The 20,653-nt window shown below is 46.2% G+C and overlaps 1 protein-coding gene across 2 annotated transcripts; it reads left to right on the top strand.

Annotated features, from left to right (window-relative positions):
• Positions 1-234: 234 nt before the first annotated feature.
• Positions 235-19,540, top strand: CTC1 (CST telomere replication complex component 1). Of its 2 annotated transcripts, none has more exons than XM_081115812.1 (23): positions 235-316; positions 2,700-2,863; positions 7,330-7,567; positions 7,910-8,121; positions 8,385-8,538; positions 11,655-11,945; positions 12,046-12,180; positions 12,748-12,980; positions 13,102-13,276; positions 13,386-13,586; positions 14,032-14,158; positions 14,736-14,850; positions 14,990-15,317; positions 15,404-15,493; positions 15,761-15,954; positions 16,804-16,892; positions 16,992-17,166; positions 17,437-17,514; positions 17,932-18,076; positions 18,167-18,231; positions 18,476-18,641; positions 18,744-18,870; positions 19,029-19,540. In XM_081115812.1, exons 1-23 carry the CDS (start codon positions 284-286, stop codon positions 19,166-19,168), a joined length of 3,675 nt encoding a protein of 1,224 aa, XP_080971938.1. In that variant the 5' UTR covers positions 235-283; the 3' UTR covers positions 19,169-19,540. The 2 variants fall into 2 exon arrangements, with proteins under 2 accessions (XP_080971938.1, XP_080971937.1); XM_081115811.1 differs by having other exon boundaries at positions 8,382-8,538.
• The last annotated feature ends 1,113 nt before the right edge of the window (positions 19,541-20,653 follow it).

The following is a 20,653-nucleotide window of genomic DNA, read 5'->3' as shown; positions in this document are numbered from 1 at the left end:
TGCTTGGTAAGCAGAGGAATCGAAAGATGCCGGGTTACCGACCAGGCCGGCGGTGTTTGAGGCCCTGAGCTCCCCACCCCATCCCTTCCCAGGCAGAAGGGACAGGACGTCACGGAGCCCGGCAGAGGTGAGAGTGGCACAGGGAGGTCCTCCCGACGCTGGCTGGGGGGAGCCAAGGTGGAGCCTAGAACCCGCCCCCGGTGACGTCACGGACCGGCGCTCCCGTGAGCCCTCGCGCTGACGGCGGTTTGTCCGCCTCTCAGAGCGAAGCCTCGGGCGGATCATGGCGGCCAGCCGTGCTCAGGCTCTTGGCTCCGTGAGTGCTCTTCTCCGTCCCTCGTCCTCTTTCCCTTTCTGCCCCGGATTTTCTTTCTTTTCCTGTTCCCCCCACCTTGCTTCTTTACCGCAGTGACTTCGCTGGCCGCGCCCCAGCGAGGGGGAATCTGCGAGGCTGCCTGTCCTACCCCTCTCCCTGGTTCTGCGAATGTATTTGTTCCTTCAAGTCTGTGGCGCCCGCTGTGAGCCTTAAACGTTTCCGTCCACTCCCTCGGCTTCTCAGGCCCAGTGGGAAGCCAGGGGCAGACTAAGGGCTGACTGTGCACAGTGGGTTTCTTGGGGGAGGCCCCGACGCAGCTGTAACTGATAACCAGGAAAAGCTTTTGAAACCCAAAGTGCGTGGAAGAGTTCGCAAAGCAAAAGAAGCGCTGGAGAGGAGGGTTCCAGGCGGAGGCAGAAACACGGTTAAAGGTGAGGTAGAGAAGGTGTCCTTGAAAAACTCAAGTTCAGTTGAGTGGTGATGGAGGAGTCAGAGCTGACAGGCTTGTAAGTCTTGCTAAGCTGCGACGTTAACCCGAGGACAGTTGGGAGTTATTAAAGGTTTTAAGCAGAAAAATGCTTGGATGACATTTGTGTTTTCATTTCCTGAGGCAGCAGTGTAGAAAGTGGACTAGAGAGAACCAGTTAGTAGGCTGCGGTTGGAATGCAGCGAGAGAGGATGGTGGTCCTGACCAAAGCACATCAATGTTGAGGTACCAGAGGTGAAGGCAAAGTGAAAAAGGAAGGGAGATAAGGAGGACATCCCGGTTTCAGGGTCGAACTGTTTGGTTGAGGGTGCAAGTTGCTAAATGAGTGAATACTGGAAGAGGAGTGGATTTTGTGAAAAGTTCAGTGTTGAGCGCCTGTGGTACCTGTAGTTTGGCCAGGTGGAGAATCTGATAGGCACATGGCTAGAACTAGAGCTAAAGTAGAGATTTAGAAACAATCAGCATCTATCAATGGCATCAGTGGATGGGGTTATTGAGAGGAAAATATATAGTATTCTCAGACTTCAGCCAATATCAATATCAATCTAGGGAGCTTACCTAAAATACAGACTCTGCTCCCCCCATTCTGATTCAGTGGATAAGATCATCTAAAAATCATCTGCATTTTTAATAAAACTGATGATTCTGAGGTACCACTTTGAGAACCAGTAGTGTTCACTGTGCCAAGCAATTGACAGGCTTTCAGAGGAATAGGGACTAAAAAAGATGACCAAGAGAGGAAAACTCTCAAAAGGTATGAGAGTCTGGGCTTGCAGTGTATACTGATGGGCAGTTGTGAACGATGTCCTGTTCCAGGTTTGACAACCCTGACCTTGAATGAGAGTGTTTGGCTGAGGTGGAGTGAAGGTGAAAGTCAGTAGTGGGGTTGTCCACAAGGACACTGAAGTCATCTAGAACTTGAAAACTAGTTTTTGCTGAAGATTAACTGAATGTGGAGGTTTGACCAGAAGACTAATAGAGGAGCACTGGCGGAACAGGGATAGAGTTGTAATAGTGGTTTAGAAATGTCATTGGGGCTCAAGAAGGGTAAAGGTCCTTCCCCTAAGTATTGTTGACCTTTGTTGGAATTATAAAATAAAGCTCCCTAGCATTAGAAGTAGGCCAAGCTGGTCTCATGCCCTAGAGTTATCTACGTATAGAGGCAACTATGTGTTCAGAATCTGTGACAGATATACTAAAGATGGTTCATGTTCTCCTTAGGAAGCCCACATCTTAGCTGAAAAGACAGAACAAGAAACAAATCCAGTGGGATTGTATTATATATGTACTCAAATATATAAATGACTAAGAAAATGGGATAATAATTATACTGTACCTGTGTCCTTTTTTATGTACTCATCATTATTAGGCACATTTCTATTTTCATATATATTACTATACAGTACTGTGTTCTATCCTTTATGAGCAATTTAAAGGATTATTTTCAAGGGTGATTTTGACCAATCTCTTTTATAACTTGCTGACTTTAGAACCAGATTCTACATAAAATGGGATACCACTATCTTTGGTGATCATTGCTCTTAATAGAGGTATGGGCAATGTGCTGTGGGAGCTCCAAAGAGGGAGCAGCATTCTGCCTGGTATGGTCAGAGAAGGGTTCACAGAGGAATATAGATTCCAGTTGAGCACTTAAGAATTGGTACACGTTTGTTAGAGAAAGAAGAAAGACCAAAACTGGATGGCCAGCTGTCTGAGTTGATTATATAGCTGGACTAAAAGACTTCTAAGGTTTCTTTAAGCTCTAACCTTCTTATTTCCTCTTCATTTACATGCCCTCTTGATTTTTTTTTTTTTCCTATTCCTTTATTCTTCCCAAAATTCCCTTGGTGTGCAGGATTGTCATGAAGATGTTTTAACTAGATTCACTTTCCTCAGGAGCAAACCTGGCTTGAGGCTGCCCAGGCCTTCATCCAAGAGACCCTGTGTCCAGCTGGCCAAGAGCCTAATGTCCAGTTGACTCAGTTGGTAATTGACTGTGTGAAGACTACCTGGTTGTCCCAGGGGAGGAACCAGGGTTTTATACTGCCCCTCAGCTACAGGTAAGGAGAGGTGGGGTTCAGGGGGAAGTTCCATTTGGAGTTGAAAATGAAGGACCTGAGAAGAGTGAGCGGAAACATGGTGAAGGGAGGAAAAGGAGTAAGCACACCCCCTTCTGCCAGACATTTCCAGTCTTCATCAAGCTGCTTTGCTTTTCTCATAGTTCTCCAAAACAGGCTTAAGTCAAGCTTAGAGACAAGAAAAGGAAGGGAGAGGACAAGAAGATTGAAAGAAGATTTGGAGAACGAACTCTCAAAGTGGGGAGAGAAGCTGATACTATTTCATTTTGTATATTAGGAAACTAAGATTCACCAAGTGCAGATAGTTGTGTTTAAGAAGATCTGAGTTTAAGGTCTTTTGAAGGCATTTTGTTATTGTTTTGCTTACTACCATTTCCTAAATTGTTCTAGGCAATATTAATAAAGTAGCACAAGAAAAGGGCTCTATAGCTAAATAAATTTGAGAGACTTTGGATATGATAAGCTATTCTAGGAGAGTCGTGAGACTCATTAACATATTAAAGGCTCTAAAAATCCTACAAAAAGAAACCTCATCATAAAAGTATCTACTATCTTGAAAATAGAGTATATTATTCATGTGGATATCTATATTTTTACTATATATGCAGTTATCCCTAATCAATATACAGTAGAGTTTTGCATATCTTTAGACTTTATATAAATGGTACCATTTGTCCTTTGCAATTTGCTTTTTGCACTTAACATTATGCTTCTGAGATTTATTCATATTGCTAGCTCTAACTCATTTATTTTAACTGCTGTATGGTATTCTTTATGTGCGTATACATATCACTGTGTATTTATCTTTTAAAAAATAAAAAAAGGTAGAAATCTGTTCAGCTTTGTTTAATTTGTCATTTCCCAAACTTATTTGAGAACAGGATACCTTTTCCCTGTTACTCCCTTAACCTGCTTATAATTAGGAAAACACTTCACTCAGCCTGGCAGTCTGTCTCAATCAGTAAAGGCAGGGGATCTTTGGTGAGAAGACAGCTTAATTGTACTCCATGCTATCCAAAACACTATTTTCAAAATTCTGTGTAATTTTCTCATCCACGGACTTCATTATAAACCAATGGTAAATAACAAGTGTTGGAGAGGATATGGAGAAACGGGAACCCTTGTACACTGTTGGTAGGAATGTAAATCAGTGCAGCCAGTATGGAAAACAGTATGGAGGTTTCTCAAAAAACTAAGAGTAGAACTACCATATGGCCCAGCAATTCGTCTTCTGGGTATTTACCTGGAAAATATCAAAACACTTACATATAAAGATATATGTACCCCTATGTTCATTGCAGCATTATTTACAATAGTCAAGACATGGAAGCACCTAAGTGTCCATTGATGGATGATTGGATAAAGAAGATGTGGTATATATACATATACTCACAGTGGAATACAATTCAGCCATAAGAAAAGATGAAATAATGCCATTTGCAACAACATGGATGGATCTCGAGAGTATTATGCTAAGTGAGATAAGTCAGATGGAAAAGGACAAGAACTAGATGATTTCACTCTTGTGGAATATAAAACAAAAAGCAACAAGTAAAACGAAACAAAACCAAACTCATAGATATAGACAACAGAATGGTGATTACTAGAGGGAAATGATAGGGGGAGGGTGAAGTGGGTAAAGGGGTCACATGCATGGTAATGGGAGGAAATTAGACTTTGTGTGGGAAGCACATGATAGAGTACACAGATACTGAATTATCTTGTACACCTGAAAATTTTATTAATGTTTTTAACCAGTATTACCCCAGTAAATTTAATATAAAAATATTAAAATCAACATGGATGGGGGAAATTTTTCTAAAATGGAATACTGAGAGAAACAACTATATTAAAATGTTATTCATAGCACTGACTGGGTGGCTCAGTTGGTTAGAGCATCATCCTGATATGCCAAGGTTGTGGGTTCAACCTCTGGTCAGGGCACAAAGAAGATGCAACCAATAAATGTATAAATAAATGGAACAACAAATCAATTTTCTCTCTCTCCCTCTTTCTCTCTAAAATCAATTAAAAAAAAATGTAAGGGGAAAATAGAGACTTCAACTGTATAGCTTCAGAATGAAGACAAGAAAAATTGCAAACCAAATAAATAAACCAGTAGTAACTAAAATTGTTGGTCCATCAGAATGTAAATCAACACACTACTGTCTTCATTGGGAAAGTCTTGCCTGGGAAAGAGTTGAACTAAACAGTATGCTTATTGACCTTGTGGTTAGCCAGGTACTAAAGGCTCAACTTTAAAAAAATCTTAACATTTGCCATATTTGCTTCAGTTCTTTTTCATAAGAAGTAAAATGTTACAGATTTAGTGAAGTCTCCTAAGTGCTCTATCCTGATCCAATTCTCCTATACCCCTTAAGTAATCAGTGTCCTCAACAGAGGTGCAGGCTGATTGGGTATGAACACTATGAGTTTCACTAGCTGTTTTCACATTGCTCTCCAGTAGAGTTGTACCAGTTGACACACATACCAGCATACATCTCATACATCTGTATCCTGAACTTTTTTTTTTTATTGATTGACTAGAGAGAGAGAGAGAGAGAGAGAAACATTGGTTGAGTTTTGCATGTGCCCTGTCTGGGGATCAAACCCGCAACTGTGGCATATCAGGATGATGCTCTTTAACCAACTTAGCTCCCCAGCCAGTGCCTGAGCCTTTTTCATATCTGTTTTTTACCTTGTTAAAAAAATTTTTTTTGCCTATTTGATAGGCATTAAATAATATTTTAATTCCAAAGTAATTTCTGAGGGACCTCTTACCTGGGAGCTTTTTTCCTTTTCCTCCTATGTAACTCTTCTCATTTAACTCCATTGGACTCTGTTTTTCCTTTTTCCTACAGTTCATATTCATAACTTTTAAAATTACATTGTTTATTTAAATACAGAATAAGATATCATTTGAAAGCTGCCCTGCTAGTGTGGGAAAAGTCCTGGATCAGGAGAGCTGCTTATTGACTAGGCATAGTTGAAGCTGTGTTACCATGAAGTCTCTATTGCATTGGGGTTAGGGTCTCCCACTGATAAGTTGAGTGTGTGCCTAGTGTCCTCAGTAATCACAGTCTAATTAAAGGAAGATCCAGATCTCTCAAAATTCTGTCATTACTAGAAAAATTGGAAAGTGGTAAGTCAGCAATTTTTAGGAAACTGGAACCTTTTTAAGGTTTTTTGTTATTCAAGATAAATATAAAATTGATACTATAGAAATTATTTGCCAGACACTGCTATACCTTAAAAATTGGAAAGCAATCCTGGCTGGTGTGGCTTAGTGGGTTGAGCATCATCCCTGCACTGAAAGGTTGCCAGTTCAATTCCCAGTCAGGGCACACGTGTGCAGGAGGCAGCTGATTGATGTTTTGCTCATATCAATGCTTGTCTCTCCCCCTCTCCCTTTTTTCCTAAAAATCAATAAGTCTTTTAAAAAAAAAAAAAAAGTTGGAAAGCAATGACAAATGCAAAGGGTTTGAAGTTATGGCCTTCAGTCCTGACCTAGACCCTAAAGAACCTGGGAAAAGTGACCCCTATTTTTACTGTTTTCTGTCCTGAAGGGTAAAGAAACAGCTCTCTTCCTTTGCTTTTTTCCTGGACCTTTAGAGAAGTAGGGAAACCCAGAAAGAACATGGACTTTTGAGTGAGGCGCGGCTTTGCCACCTACTTCACTGTGAACCTGAACCTCTCTATATTTCTTCTTCGGTGGCTTATGAGGGGTTTTGGTGAAGATTCAATACACTATGGAGCATGTACAGACCCAGTATAGGGGCTCAACACATGTTAGTTTCTGTCTTTGCCTTTTATCTGCTCCAAAGCCATTTGGGAAAGGGTGAAGCATATGTGGAAGGGGAGTGGGCTATCTAGAACAGCATTCCCATTCTCCAGCGCTCACGCATGGATGATGTTCATGAGTACAATGAGGATAAATTGTGATGCTTTATAACCTTATTCTGTTTCTTTTCCACTCAGAAATCATGGGGATGCAAGGGTGTGAAGTAATGATATTACAAAGATGAGAATTTATCACAACTTGGATAATTTAACTATTATTTATCACATTATTTATGGTATACAGTACCTCAATTGACAGTGACTCAGCAGTGTTGCAACACTAAGATCTCTTGCCCTGGCCAGGTAGCTCAGTTGCTTGGAGCATCATCCCTATATGCCAAGGTTGCAGGTTTGATTCGCAGTCAGGGCACATACAAGAATCAACTAATGAGTGTATAAATAAGTGGAACAACAAATTGATGTTTCTCTTTCTCCCTCTCCCCTCTCTCCCTTCCTCCAGGTTTTTCCCCTTCAATCAATCAAACTTTTCCCCTAGTCCATGTTCCCCATTGACCTTTCCTTGGGATATTGGGGGATTCATCAGGGTTGAGGGTAACTTCCTAGGCTTGCACACAATTTTGCAAGACTTTGTTCCCTTCCCTCTGCAGCTTTGTCTCAGTACGGGACCTCAGAAGCCACCAGCACCTCCCATGCTGCAGCCACCTGTCCTGGAGCAGTACTGCATACCAGGCATGGGCTCAAGAGGCTGGACTAAGTGGGACCCCCCTCCCTCGGGAGCGGCTGTTACTTTTAGGGACACTAACAGACCTACCAGGGGACGTGGAACAAAAGTGCAGAAATGGAAGCCTCTATGTGAAAGACAATACTGGTATCCTGGCCTGTGAGGTGAGTAGGAAGGAGGAAGTCAGATCCTAACAAGAATGGTGTCTAGCCTGGCCAGGTGTGGCTCAGTGGTTGAGCATAGACCTTTGATCCAGGAGATCGAAGTTCGATTCCTGGTCAGGGCACATGCCCGGGTTTTGGGCTCGATCCCCAGTGGGGGGCGTGCAGCTGATCAGTGACTCATCATTGATGTTTCTATCTCTCTTCTTCTCTCTGAAATCAATAAAGATATATTTTTTTTAAAAAAGAATGGTGTCTAGGGCATGAGGCAATTAAGGCTCAGGGAACAAAGGTGGAGGCAGGTGAATTGGATGTTGGTTAACCTTTGCTTCTGGTCTTTTCTAGCTCATAGATCTGGATCTTTCTTGGTTGGGCCATCTCTTTCTGTTCCCCAGTTGGAGTTACCTTCCTCCTGCCAGGTGGAATTCCTCAGGGGACGGTCACTTGGAGCTCTGGGGTGTCCCTGTGCCAGTGTTTCCCTTGACCATCAGTACTGGCCCTCCTACCCCTATTCCTGTTCTCTACCCAGAGGCTGCTCCCCGCCTACTCAGGCACAGGTAATTCTTCCCTCTCTAGGGGAGGAGGGAGCACTGAAACTGGGGGGAGGATGGCGGGTCAGTGGAAGAAGGAAAGGTATTGAGAGTGATATTGATGGGCTGCTCCAAATCAAGGGAACAATAAGGCCTCTTTGGAATAGCTATAGAAAAATGGAAATTTTTCGTCACTATTGGATTATTCTTTACAGGGAAGGGGTGGCATTTGCAGGGAAAAGAAGAAAAATGATGACTTTTTCCTCTCTTCTTTCTACCTTCTTTAGCAGCAAGCTCAGAGTTATGCAGCCAAACCTGGCTGGGAAGCTGGTTCGATTGAGTGCTCTGGTGAAAAGTCAAAAGAAATCTTACTTCGTCCTGTCTCTTGGTGATTTATCCCCAGCTGGCAGTCCAGCTGGCAGCCATGTATCCATCATTGTGCAGGTGAGGATTAGGGTCATTTCAGGGGTGTGGAGATGCGAAGGGGGTGTTAGGACTTTTAATAGGAAAGATAACATCGTAGGAAGAACCATGTAGGAGAGGAGGATGGCTGGGAAGAGTTGTTTTCTGGAACAGTTTATGTTGAGGGGAAATTCCAGGTAATGGCATTCCTGTGTATAGGAGGCAGAGAATACTTTCCTGTTGTGCAATTCACTTGAGTAGACAACTTTTTTATTGCATGTGACATTTTGAGAACCTGCCAGAATCACTGGTTTTTCCCCTGCATTGGAAGGATGACCAAGAAAAATATTTATCCGAACACCATTAAGATATTGAATATATACACTTTTTTAAAAACCTCAATAGTTATTGTCAACTCTATCAGCTGGTACAATTTTAATACCATTAATTTTTCCACTAATTATCATTATGTGACTTTTACAATGACCTGAATAAGGTTCCCAAAGCACCCCAAACAATTAAAGTCTGAAAAGGACTCTAACAGGCCAGTGTTGCTAAGTGGTTCAAGCAGCACCCCACAGGTTGTGGGTTCAATTCCTGGTCAAGGGCCAGGACGTGTGCAGGAGGCAACCATTCAATGTGTCTCTCTCACATTGATGTTTCTCTCTCACACTATTAGAATTATTATTATTTTCTAAAGATTTTTAAAATTGGTTTTCAGAAGAGAGGAAGGGAGAGGGAGAGAAACACCCATCGGCTGTGGCAGTCCCCCGTCGGGGATCCAGCCGACAACCAAGGCATGTGCCCTGACCAGGAGTCAAACCTGCAACCTTTTGGTGCATGGGATGATGCCCAACCTACTGAACCACACAGGCCAGGGAAAAACTATTAGAATTCTTAGCTATGTCTGTGTGTGTCATGAGTTTGAATAACTGATGAGAGTATAAAAAAACTAAAAATGCTAAAACTAAAAATTCTTAGAAGCCACTCAAATTTCTGATCTTGCTCTTTCCCCCTGAGTTAAAGAGGCACTTAACGTATAAGTCTTCTAGAGACTACTCAAAAAGTCTGTGCAGGGCAGAATTGGCTCATTCACATATTATATGTCAAGGGAGAAATCTCTGAAATGCACTTGAATTTCTGCAGGGTGACTAAATTAGGGTAAGCCCCTTGGGTAGTTTATAATCTTGTTACAGATCATCTACAGTATTGATCTATGAAATAAACAGGATAATACAAAACAGTATGTAAGTTCTGAGATGCATGGTATAGTTTGTAACTGCTGTAGCAGGTCAGGTGGAGTTTATTATATAGAGCGAAGCCGTATGAGAGTTTAGACTTGGTCTGGGTCTTGAGGATGGACAGGATGTAAGTCACTAAAAGAGAAGGGGGGATATTTAGGACCAGAGAGTCACCTATACTGAGACTCAGCCTTTATCAAGTATGTACTATAACGCTAGACACTTTGGTCAGTTCAGAGGTACTAAATTGAATAAGATAATGGCTCTTGTCTCTGGAAACTCTCACCCAGATAAGTCAGTCAGCAGTTACTGCATGGGATCGTAAGTGCTGTGGTAGGTACATGCACAAAACACTATGAGGGTGCAGAGGTGGGCTTTGGAATAAGCCTGGGAGGTCAGGGGAGGAGTGATCTAGTATGTTTATGGGCTGCAAAAGAGACATTGGAGACATAGCGTCACTCTAGATGACCCCAGTGAATTTCTTCTATGATAGAGCGAAGTCATTACTTGAAAATGAAGAACTAGACTCTGAAAAGAGGAGTAAAGGTTCAGGGTAGTTGCTCTGTTAGGTGGTTGGGGATAAGAGATTGCTAAGCAGTGATGGGACCAGCTGGAGAGGGTCAGCATTAGTGTTTGATACTGGGGTGGCATGGGTCTGTCTTCCTCAAGTAGGTTTTTTGCCTTATAGGAGGAATGCCGGAGAGCAGAAGCACCAGTATTCATTTATTCATTCGTTTGTTTGTTCAGTCAAACCATTATTAGATACTTGTTTCGCACAAGCAGTAAGCTTAAGTGAGGTCTTAGCAATACCTTATGATGAGTTGTGATGTCTGGGGTCTGATTGATGGTACTTAGCTGGTTTAGAGTAGAAATGGAGGCCTGTGTAGTTGAACACAGGGAATTGAAGTTCAAGTGTCTTGACCATCAGTTTGTTTTGAAGACCATGAGAATGGCAGCAGTACTGTCATGCTTGTGGGAGGAGCATGCCTTAGAAGATTGTTACATTTATGAGCAGTCCCTTTTTCCTTGTGCCTAAATTTCTTCAGCCACCACCCTTCTCCAATTTATCCAATGCCCTGCTATCAGCTGCTTATTTTTATTTTCCTAAGTTGATATTTCTCATTTTCCTATAAAATAGTCTTCAGCATGTTATTTCTGTTTTGTTTGTTTTTTTCTCATCTGAGCTCTCTCAGCTTGTCCTCTGCAGCTTCCAAAACATTCCTTCTTCTCCATCCTGGCCAGTATTTTCATTTCCCTGCTTGTTCTAAGTTCTGAACATTTCTGTATTGTTGCCACCTGCTGTTCTCGCTCTCTCCACTTCGACAAGCCAAAGATGTCCTTCAAGTTCCTCTTCTTTCACTTGGCCTCTCTGATCATTTCAACCCATCCTTACCTTCTCTTTCTTTCTCTGAAACCTTAGCAAATGTGTGTTCTTTGTGCCTCTTGGTCATACATGGCTCCATATTATTACTTGGGTTTGCGTCTGTGCTCCCCAGTGGTTTGAAATATGTTGGAGAAGAGGGAACAGTCTATTATATTTCCCATAGCATCTGTCCTAATACTGGATACATCTGTACCCAGTGCACATTCATTCAATGAATGGAAATAGTTTATATGTTACAGGGTGGGATGAGGAAAGGTTAAGAGGACACAGTTTTCTGGATGGAATATTTATGTATTTGGAAAGAAGTTTTAGGGATGGTTTGTATCTTATGAGAGGGATTAAGAAACACTTGGCATCTCTTATGAGAGAGGAGAGATCCTGAAAGTTCTATGGCGTAAGATTTAATTGGCAGCAAGGAGAGTTCATGAGGAGCAGGCCTTTGAGGTGGAATCATGGTGGAAGGGCCTCAGACCAAAGCACAGCTTTGTGAGAAGCGTCTCATGTACCATGTTGCCTGCCTCTGCACAAGCCAGGTCCCCGCCCAGCTGGTTTGGCACCGAGCCCTCTGGCCTGGTAGGGCCTATGTGCTGACAGAGCTGCGAGTGTCCAAGATTCGTGGTCACCATTACCGTGTTTGGACGACCAGTCCCTCCTCTCACCTGTTGCCGCTGAAACCAGAATGTGTGCAAGAGCTGGACCTGGACCTGGAGCTGGGTGGACCCCTTTTGGAGGCTGATCCCAAGCCGCTCCCCAGGACGAGCAACATCAAAGATGAGAAGGAGCAAAAAGATCTTGTCCGGGACTCCACACTCTTATCATATATGGTGAGCATAAGAGAGAGACCCTAGAGCTTGAGGGGCCAGAAATATGAGTCTCCAAAGAGGAAGGAAATGGGGATCAACTGACCCTTTGACCCCTTTGCAGGGAACAGTCACTGGCGTGCTGAATCAGTCTGCTGGCATCTATGAGCTGGATGGGCAGTTGGGGCTCTGCCTTTCCTTTTCCTGCCAGCAGTTCCATGGCCTCAGGCGGGTGATGCGACCAGGAGTCTGTCTGGAGGTATGAGAGGGATCGGGGCTGATGACAAAAAGAGGCTTCTCAGCAGCTTCTTCTACCTTTATAGGCTGGTCTTTTTTGACAGCAGGGTGAGAACCTTTACAATAAAAATATAAAAATAATAAGTGTGTTTTGGGGGGGTGGGCATGTGTGTTAAGAATGATTGGATGAGAGCTCAGATCAGAAAGTAGAGTCTGGGGCAAAGCAGGGAGAGCTTGTGACCAGAGCATCTCCTTCACAGAAGGGCCTTCTAACTGGAGGAGGAGATGCTGGAGCTAAAGCACAGGTGTAGCGAGGGCCAGAGTGATGTCAGCCAGAGTAGGTAAGCCGGCCAGCCAGGAGCCCCTTGGCCCACAGAGAGACTTCGTGGAGCTTGTGAGAGATGAAAGCTTACCCCATGGGCAGTGGGTAGCGATGGGAGGTGAGGCATGAAGGCTGAAAGGAAATCACCTGTATAGGAGAAATTGGGTCTCTCTTGGAGCCCACACAGTGGAAAACTGCCGTTAACTCTACATGGGGTTACTGAGTTGGCTTCACCTCTGCTTTTTCACTTTCTCTGCTTTTCCCCAGCTCCAGGATGTTCACCTCCTCCAGTCAGTGGGTGGAGGGACAAGAAGGCCAGTGCTAGCCCCTTGTCTCCGTGGTGCTGTTCTGCTTCGGGGCTTCTCCCGTCAGAAGCCTGACACTCAGTCTCTCCCCCAAGCCTCGGGGGCCTCCCTGTATGAGCAGCTGGTATGGGAACGTGAATTAGGACTTCCCCTCTACCTGTGGGTTACCAAGGCCCTGGAAGAGCTGGCCTGCAAGTGAGAAGGATGGGGGTTTGGGCTGGGGTGGCAGTGGGAATAGGACACTTCCTCTCTAAGGGAAGCAGGATCCTGGAAGAAGTAGGGTCTTTGGGGGAAGTGACTCAGCTTCTTTCCCAAGGCTGTGTCCCCATGTGCTGAGACACCACCAGTTCCTGCAGCACTCTTCTAAAAACCCCAGCCTGGGACTGCAAATCCTGGCTCCTAACCTGGATGTTCTGGCTCCACCATGTGTCCCCAGTCGGAATGCACACAAGGAGATCCTTGAAGAGCCACATCGCTGTCCACTCCAGAAGGTATGAGGATGTGGAGGAAAGATGGGTGACGTAGCTAATGTACAGGGAGGGGGGGAAGGTGGGGGAGGCACATGGGGTGCCCAATCTGATTTTTCTTCTCTTCTGACAGTACGCTCGGCTGCAAACTCCTTGTACCTTCCCCACTCTGGCCGCCCTGAAAGAGGAAGGGCAATGCAAGGCCTGGGCTTCCTTTGACCCTAAGACCTTTCTGCCCTTCCCAGAGGTTTCTCACCTGACCAGTTGCCAGCTCAATCAGCGCCTGGCCTGGTCCTGGCTCTGTCTGCTGCCCTCCACCTTCCATCCATCTCAGGTAAGTGGGGCTCCAGCAGGGCTCAGGGCACTTTCTCTCTTTGTCATCCTGTCATATTGACTGACTAGCCTTCTAACTAGACTGCCCCCTCCTGGCAGCAACTAGGAAGAGCGAGGTGAAATGTCACTTGGATTACAAAACTCTCTGGCTTTAAGTCCTTTTCCTGTTTTTCCCCGTGCACATAAAATAAAACCCAAACTTCTTATGTCTGCCGAGGTTCTCTAACCTCGATTTGAACACTCTCCCCTACTGCCAGGTGTGTGACGCATGTGACACACGTGTGTTTTCACATCTGTTTTCCCTACTTGAGTATAAGTTCTTGGAGGTCAGAGACCATGTCTTCTGTTTACTTTGTAGCTAACATTTAACACAGTGCCTGGCACACAAGAGATGCTCAGTGTTTGCTTAATAAATACTTGATCCCTTGGCTTTCACCTCCCTGCAGGTTTTACTTGGGGTTCTGGTGGCTTCATCTCATAAAGGTTGTCTGCAGCTTCGGGACCAAAGTGGTTCGCTGCCCTGCCTGCTCCTGAGCAAGCACTCGCAACCCATCTCTGACCCCCGGTTCATAGGTTTGGAGTTCAGAAGTGGAGTGAAGGTGGCGGTGGGGTGGAGGATCTCAGAACGGGGCTGAGAGGAAGCGCCTGCTGGGATTTTCTAGCGATGCTGAAGTGGCGTACTTTAGTCCAGGTTGGGGCCTGGTATTGGCAGGTGGAGAGAAGGGGCAAGGGGCTCCCTAGTCAGACCTCCAATTCCCAGCATCCCTTTCTCCCTCCATTGCGTGTAGCATGCACACTGAATGGCAGCTCCCATTTCCTACACTCTTAGTTTGGAAGAATAATGGTCTAATTTAGACCTGTTGAGATTTGCAGATGGGGAAATCCTAGAAAGAAGCAAAGTTTTCTTAGATCTAGGAACAGGCAGGCGTTTTATGCGTTTGTGAGAAAGTAGAATTGAGGCCTTTCAGCCTAGGAGGACGGGTGGGATTAAACAGGCGGATGGAATGGTTTCTCCCTTGGAGGTGCCATCCCTCTAAGGTGGTGATCAGGTCAGGCCTAGGTTAGGCAGCAAGACCTGCAGGGTAGTCTGCTTTACTTCCCATCCCATGGTTCTCTCCTCTTGCCAAAATAGAAAACTTCTTTCCTCTAGGCTGCTTGGTGCGGGCAGAGAGGTTCCAGTTGGTCATAGAGAGGACTGTCAGGAGCAACTTTCCTTCCTGGAAGGAGCTGAGCACGGCAGGCTTCATCCAGGAGCAGCGGTCCAGGTTGGTTTCTTGGGGTAGTGGCTATACTCCCAAGTCTCTAAGGGAAAGGGGATGGGCCTGGTGCTGGTGTTAGGACGCTGGGGCCCACAACACCCAATGCCTGTGTCACTAAGAAACCTATTTTTGTCTCTCCCAACAGAGTCTATGTCCAGTTCTTTCTAGCTGATGCTCTGGTCCTGCAGATGCCCAGACCCTTCCTTTACTCATCCACTTCCTCAACACCTCCAGAGACAGAGCCCACCCTCCCCAAGGGTCCCCACATAGGACAGAGCCGGCTATTCTTTCTGTCCCACAAGGAAGCACTGATGAAGAGGAACTTTTGTGTCCCCTCAGGAGCCAGTCCAGAGGTGCCCAGGCCCACCCTCAGTTTCTACATATCAGGGAACTGGCTTGGGGGTACCCAGAGGAAGGAGGGGACTGGTTGGGGCCCACCGGAGTTCAAAGGAGATGAGAACAAGGATCAGAAGGTAAGCTGGGACTGCAAGGACCTAGGGTTTGACCTATGTGCCTCTAGCTCCTATCTGGACCCCCAAGGATCCTTCCTTCCTCACAGGTTCTCCTCATCTTCACTGGCCCCTCAGTCCGCTGGTTCGAGTTCTTACACCCCGGACAAGTGTACCGACTCGTGGCTCCTGGCCCTCCTGTGAGTGCCCTACTTCATCATACCCATCCCCAGGAAGAGGTTTTTGCCTTGGAATCTGATCACTCCAAGTGCCTGGAAGCCAGTGCCTGGTCACTCTCTGGGTCTCCTAGCAAAAGGGTGGATCTAGATGAAATTGAAGGATTGTCTGTGTCTAGGTCACTTCCTTCACCAGGCTCCAGAGAGAAAACAAAATTGGATCATAGTATTTTGTGAACCTTCCTTTGCACCAGGACACACTGAGTCCATTGTCTTCCCATTTCCTGGCAGACACCAGTGTTGTTTGAGGAGGGTGTTTCATCCTGCACATCGCAGCGTCCTCTGGAGTTGGCTGGCTGTACATCCTGCCTCACTGTCCAGGATGAGTGGACCCTGGAACTTGAGAGCTCCCAGGACATCCCAGATGTGCCGAGTATCAACAAGGCACTGCCTGCATCCTCGCTGACCGACCTGCTCAGTGACAAGTAAATGTCTGTCAGCTTCGCCAGCTCCTTTGGGCTGCTCATCTTCCTCTCTGTGGTTAGACTTGGTGAATGGTCCGTTCTCTGCTACAGCATGTTTCTTTCATGTGATTGAGCTCCTACAGGAAGATGTCAATGTAAGATGGAAATTGTGTTTTATACCTGATTTTCCCCCAGCATGTTACTGTTCTGAAGTGATCATGAACAGGCTTTCTCACAATTCAGGAAAAGCCTTAGCAGTAAGAGGAAATGTAAGAAACATTAAAGAAATGTAAGGACAAAAGCTGAAAATCTATAGAGAAGAGCCTTCCTTTAGTATAAGAAGTGGCTGGCTTATGGCATCAGAAACAACTAGACTTCCCTCATGTAAGCTTTTGGAGGTAGCTGCAAGTAAAAATAAAGAAGCTGCAGAGATATTTCCCCCTGCATTAAACAAGACCCTACTGGATGGTAGGTGTAATTTTTATGAAACTGATCTCTACTAGAAGTGAATGTTTTCATGGACCTATGATATGAAGGAGGGGGCATGAGCTCTAGCGTATAAAGCTGCAGATGATGGACTGACTGAGATTCTAGGGGTAAATGCAAGTGGAGATTTAATTCTGCTGGTGTACTTCTTGGTAAGGCCTCTGCTTACAAAGTTGTATAGGTTTTGAGTTATCTGCCACAACCCTATTTTCCCCATCAGCCCTGTTACTTTTAGTGTGTGATTCAGCACAGCATGAGATTTTTCAGAACCTTATAGATGACATTCTAGCAGATACTTTAGCTACTTTTTCTGTCCTTGGACCTTACTCTCCATTCTCTGCTTTCTTATGCCTCCAATCTCACTGTATTTCTCTGACCCTTCAGCGTCACCGATTCCTTGGTGTCTTTCTCAGCTGAGATTCTGTCACGGACTCTGTGTGAACCACTTCCCGCCCCTTTCTGGACAAAGCCTGGTAATGACAACGCCCTTGGGGGGGGGAAGGTATAAAATGGAGTGATGGGACCTTGTGATCCAGACAGATAGCACTGACCCCTCCCCTTTCCTTCTGTAGGGAGCACTGAAGCCAGGAAAGGGTGTGTGAAGATAACTGTAGCTGTGGAAACTGCTGACTGTGAATTCTCCCCTCACTTGGACATATATATCGAAGGCCCACACTTGCCTCCCCCACTAGGACTCCTTCCAGGAGCCCGAGTCTACTTTAACCAGCTGGAGAAAAGAGTTTCCAGGTGAAGGTCTATGTAGCTGGCCTTGCCTCCTCTCCCTACTGATGTGGTTCTCTTGAATGTTCACCCCTACCTACCTATCCTACAATGACACCTCCTTTTTGATACTATGTTCCATATGTTGCTCTGGAATTTATGCCCTCTGCCCTTCACTCACTCTTCCCTCTGCTTTAATAGAGCCTGGGCTAGGGTGCATCCCTCAGGGGAGTGGCCAGGCCTGTGATACAGTCCCAGCGCCAACCTCCAATTGACTTCTTTCTTTTCCGCTTGCAGATCCCACAATGTTTACTGTTGTTTCCGGTCATCCACTTACATGCAGGTCCTGAGTTTCCCCCCGGAAACCACAGTCAGGTCAGTGCCCCAGGCCCTGATCCCTAAACTTCACAGCCTCACATCTGCATCCCACACATGTTCCTGGCTCTGGAATTTTTGCCAAAACTACAATCTTCTCCAATCCTAGCAGAATGTGATGAGTCAGAGCACCAACACCTGTCATTTTACCCAGAAAGATTTAGTGTTCTAGGCTCTTAAAAGGCTTTTCCATCTAAAATGCAACTGTCTTTTCTGGGCTAACATCTTGGTTGTTCAAGCCTGAGAAATAATTGATGACAATTGGAGATCAGAAATCAAAATGGGGACCATGGGGCTTCCAGGAGAGCATGGAAGCCACTATTATCTCTATCCCTGTGCCTGCTGAGTCCTCCCAGACATACCCTGCCTTTAGGACCCCTTTGACTGTTTCTTGACACCTGTCTTTCTCTCTTTTAGTGTTCCTCTGCCCCACATCTACCTGGCTGAACTGCTACAGGGTGGCCAGGCCCCATTCCAGGCCATTGCCTCTTGCCATATTGTTTCTGTCTTCAGCCTTCAGCTTCTCTGGGTGTGTGCTCACTGTACCAGCCTCTCCCTCCAGGTATGAGAGGGGCAGGCTGAGCTGGGTGCTTGGTGCCAGAGGGATGTGATTGGACCAAGAAGATTTTTCCAACCACTTTTTTCATCCCAGGGAAGGTGTACTCATCAGGGTTCCATTTGCCCCACTCCGACATTTGTAAGCCAGGCCAGCATCAGGTGAGATCACAGAGTGGGCACCCATCACACCATTTACTTCCCTATTACACGACTTGGTCTGTGTGCTATCCCTGTGTTAACATAATTCTAGGCTTGTGGGAATTGCTTTGATAAATATTTTTGAATGAATGAATGAGGGTGAGTTAAAGATGAAACAGTGGAGAGGGAGGCATGTTGGGTTTAGGTGACTGGCAGCTGGGTTTGCTCTGGGAGTTTCTGTGTGTCACCCCTGCCCCCACCCCAGGCTCCTGGTGGAGGATGGGACTGCCGAAGCTGTGGTGACCTGTAGGAATCATCATGTGGCAGCAGCACTAGGGCTGTGTCCTAGTGAGTGGACCTCCCTCCTAGAGTTTGTCAGAGGACCAGGGAGAGTGGCCTTGCAATTTATAGGGCCTGGAGCCCAACCTGAGGTGAGATGTGGCTGGGAGGTGGGGCTCAGATACCCAGGCTCCTGAGGGTCTGGTAGAGGGCTTAGGAGTTGTGAGTCTGACTAACCCTGTTTCCCTTTCCAGTCCTCAGCCAAGTCTGATGAGCCCTTGGCCCTCTTCCTCCGGACACTTTGTACCACCCTCTCTGTCCTCCGCCCTATTGTGCTTTCTTTTGAGCTCGAGAGAAAACCTTCTAAGATCATCCCTCTAGGTAAGGAGGTAAGGATGGAGGGGGGTATAGATGGACGGGTCCCAGGAGGAAGAGCAGGGAGGGATTAATAGGGGATTTCTGGAGATGCGGAGGAGAATGGGGACAGGGACTGGAAACCATGTGCTCAGGACACGCATTTCCTTCTCTTCCTGTCGCAGAACCTCCGAGGTTACAGCGATTCCACTGTGGGGAGCTCCCTCTCCTGACTCATGTGAATCCCAGGATCCAGTTGTCATGTCTCTCCATCCAGGAGGCAGAGCACTCCAGCTCCCTGGGGGTGTTTGCTTCCTCCTGCTGACCTGAACTGCACCAGTGGCCTGGAAGTTCTTCCCGCCCTGCTGGAACACTTGACGCCTGGCCCCCAGCTTCTCCTGTTCATCCTGGCCTTACCTTGGTGATTGAATAGGACTCCAGAGCCCTGTGTTCCCTAACTGCTACCCTACTGTAATTTCTCCTCCTTCATATTCTTTCTGGTGCCAGCCTGCCTTGGGGAAATCGTGGAAATAGGAACTCATGGCACTGTTGATATTTCCTCTCTGGTTGGGCTCAACTCACAGTTGGCCTTGAGCACCTGTCTGTGGCAGGGGCTAGAGGAACAAGAGACTTGCCCCTTGCAGGGGTGCTTGTGACAGGCCTCTTGGCCTGCCAATAAAGCTCTAGTGATGTTTTACACTCGTGCTATCTGTGAAGTCCCAGGTCTCCTGACCTGGCAACCAGTCTACCATTTACCATCATTTCTATCCTTGTTTTCCACCAACGCCAGAACTGGTGTTAAGAGCTTCTGGTCCGGCCAAAGAAATGATACCAAAAGTTAGGCCTAAAGGGAGTAAATTGGGGAGCTGGAGGCAGGGTAGACAACATCACTGATGGTCTGGGTCAGCAAGGTTGAGCTGGAGAACTCAAGTGTGCAAGCCTGGAGTTGTTGGGAAGTACAGATGGGCATAAGGGGGGGAGTTGGGGCGCAGTGCCAACATTAGGAGGGGCATGTGAGGAACCCCAATAAAGTGGTCAGTGCTGTGGGTTTCCCTTGGGCCATGTCTAAGGCAGATTCTTGATCCACACCATGAGATGGGTAGGAATTCCTAGGTCAGAACATACAGGCTTAGGGGTTGCAGGATCAGTTAGTTGCGGGTACTCCTGCAGTTGTTCTGCGTCCACCCATTTTTTTCCTGGGAGCTGCTTAGTCAATGAGCCTAACCACACCTCTTAAAGCCCTTCAGAGGGCGTTCCTTCCTGGCCTTTTAAAGGTCATTTCCAGTTTGTATCCGGGAGGCATTTAGAGCTTGGCTAAAGCCGCAGGAAATTCCTTTGATGGTGAGGGGACGTGGCCGACATAATTTAGTGTAGATATGCAGGCTTGGGGCTTCAGCATTTCGCCGCTGGCCGGTTAGCTCAGTTGGTTAGAGCGTGGTGCTAATAACGCCAAGGTCGCGGGTTCGATCCCCGTACGGGCCAGGACGCTGGGTCTTACTTTTTTATGTGTTTCCCCCCCTTCCCATTCATACTGTTACCAGGAAGTTTCTGCCTGGAGCCAGTTGCTTTCTGACCGCAAATAACACAGGACCCACTGCTTTTCAAAACCTGAATTGTTAGCGCGCTCCAACCTTTGGAAGGGAGCTCCCGGGGCTGGGGCGCAGGGGGCATTCCGCTGCGGCTTCCGCGGCTTCCCGCTCCTGGGAGCTCGTCGTGGGAGGCCAGTGGGAGAAAAGGGAAGATCCCTCACGAGGATTCCGGAGAGGCAGAGCCACGAGCGAAGGGGTGATTCCTATTCCAACCTGCTCCG

The sequence above is a fragment of the Miniopterus schreibersii genome, assembly GCF_964146895.1.
Source record: "Miniopterus schreibersii genome assembly, chromosome: 16".
NCBI classification, from domain to species: Eukaryota; Metazoa; Chordata; class Mammalia; order Chiroptera; family Miniopteridae; genus Miniopterus; species Miniopterus schreibersii.
Note: the sequence above shows the minus strand (reverse complement) of the source record. Positions and strands in the feature narration are given on the sequence as shown.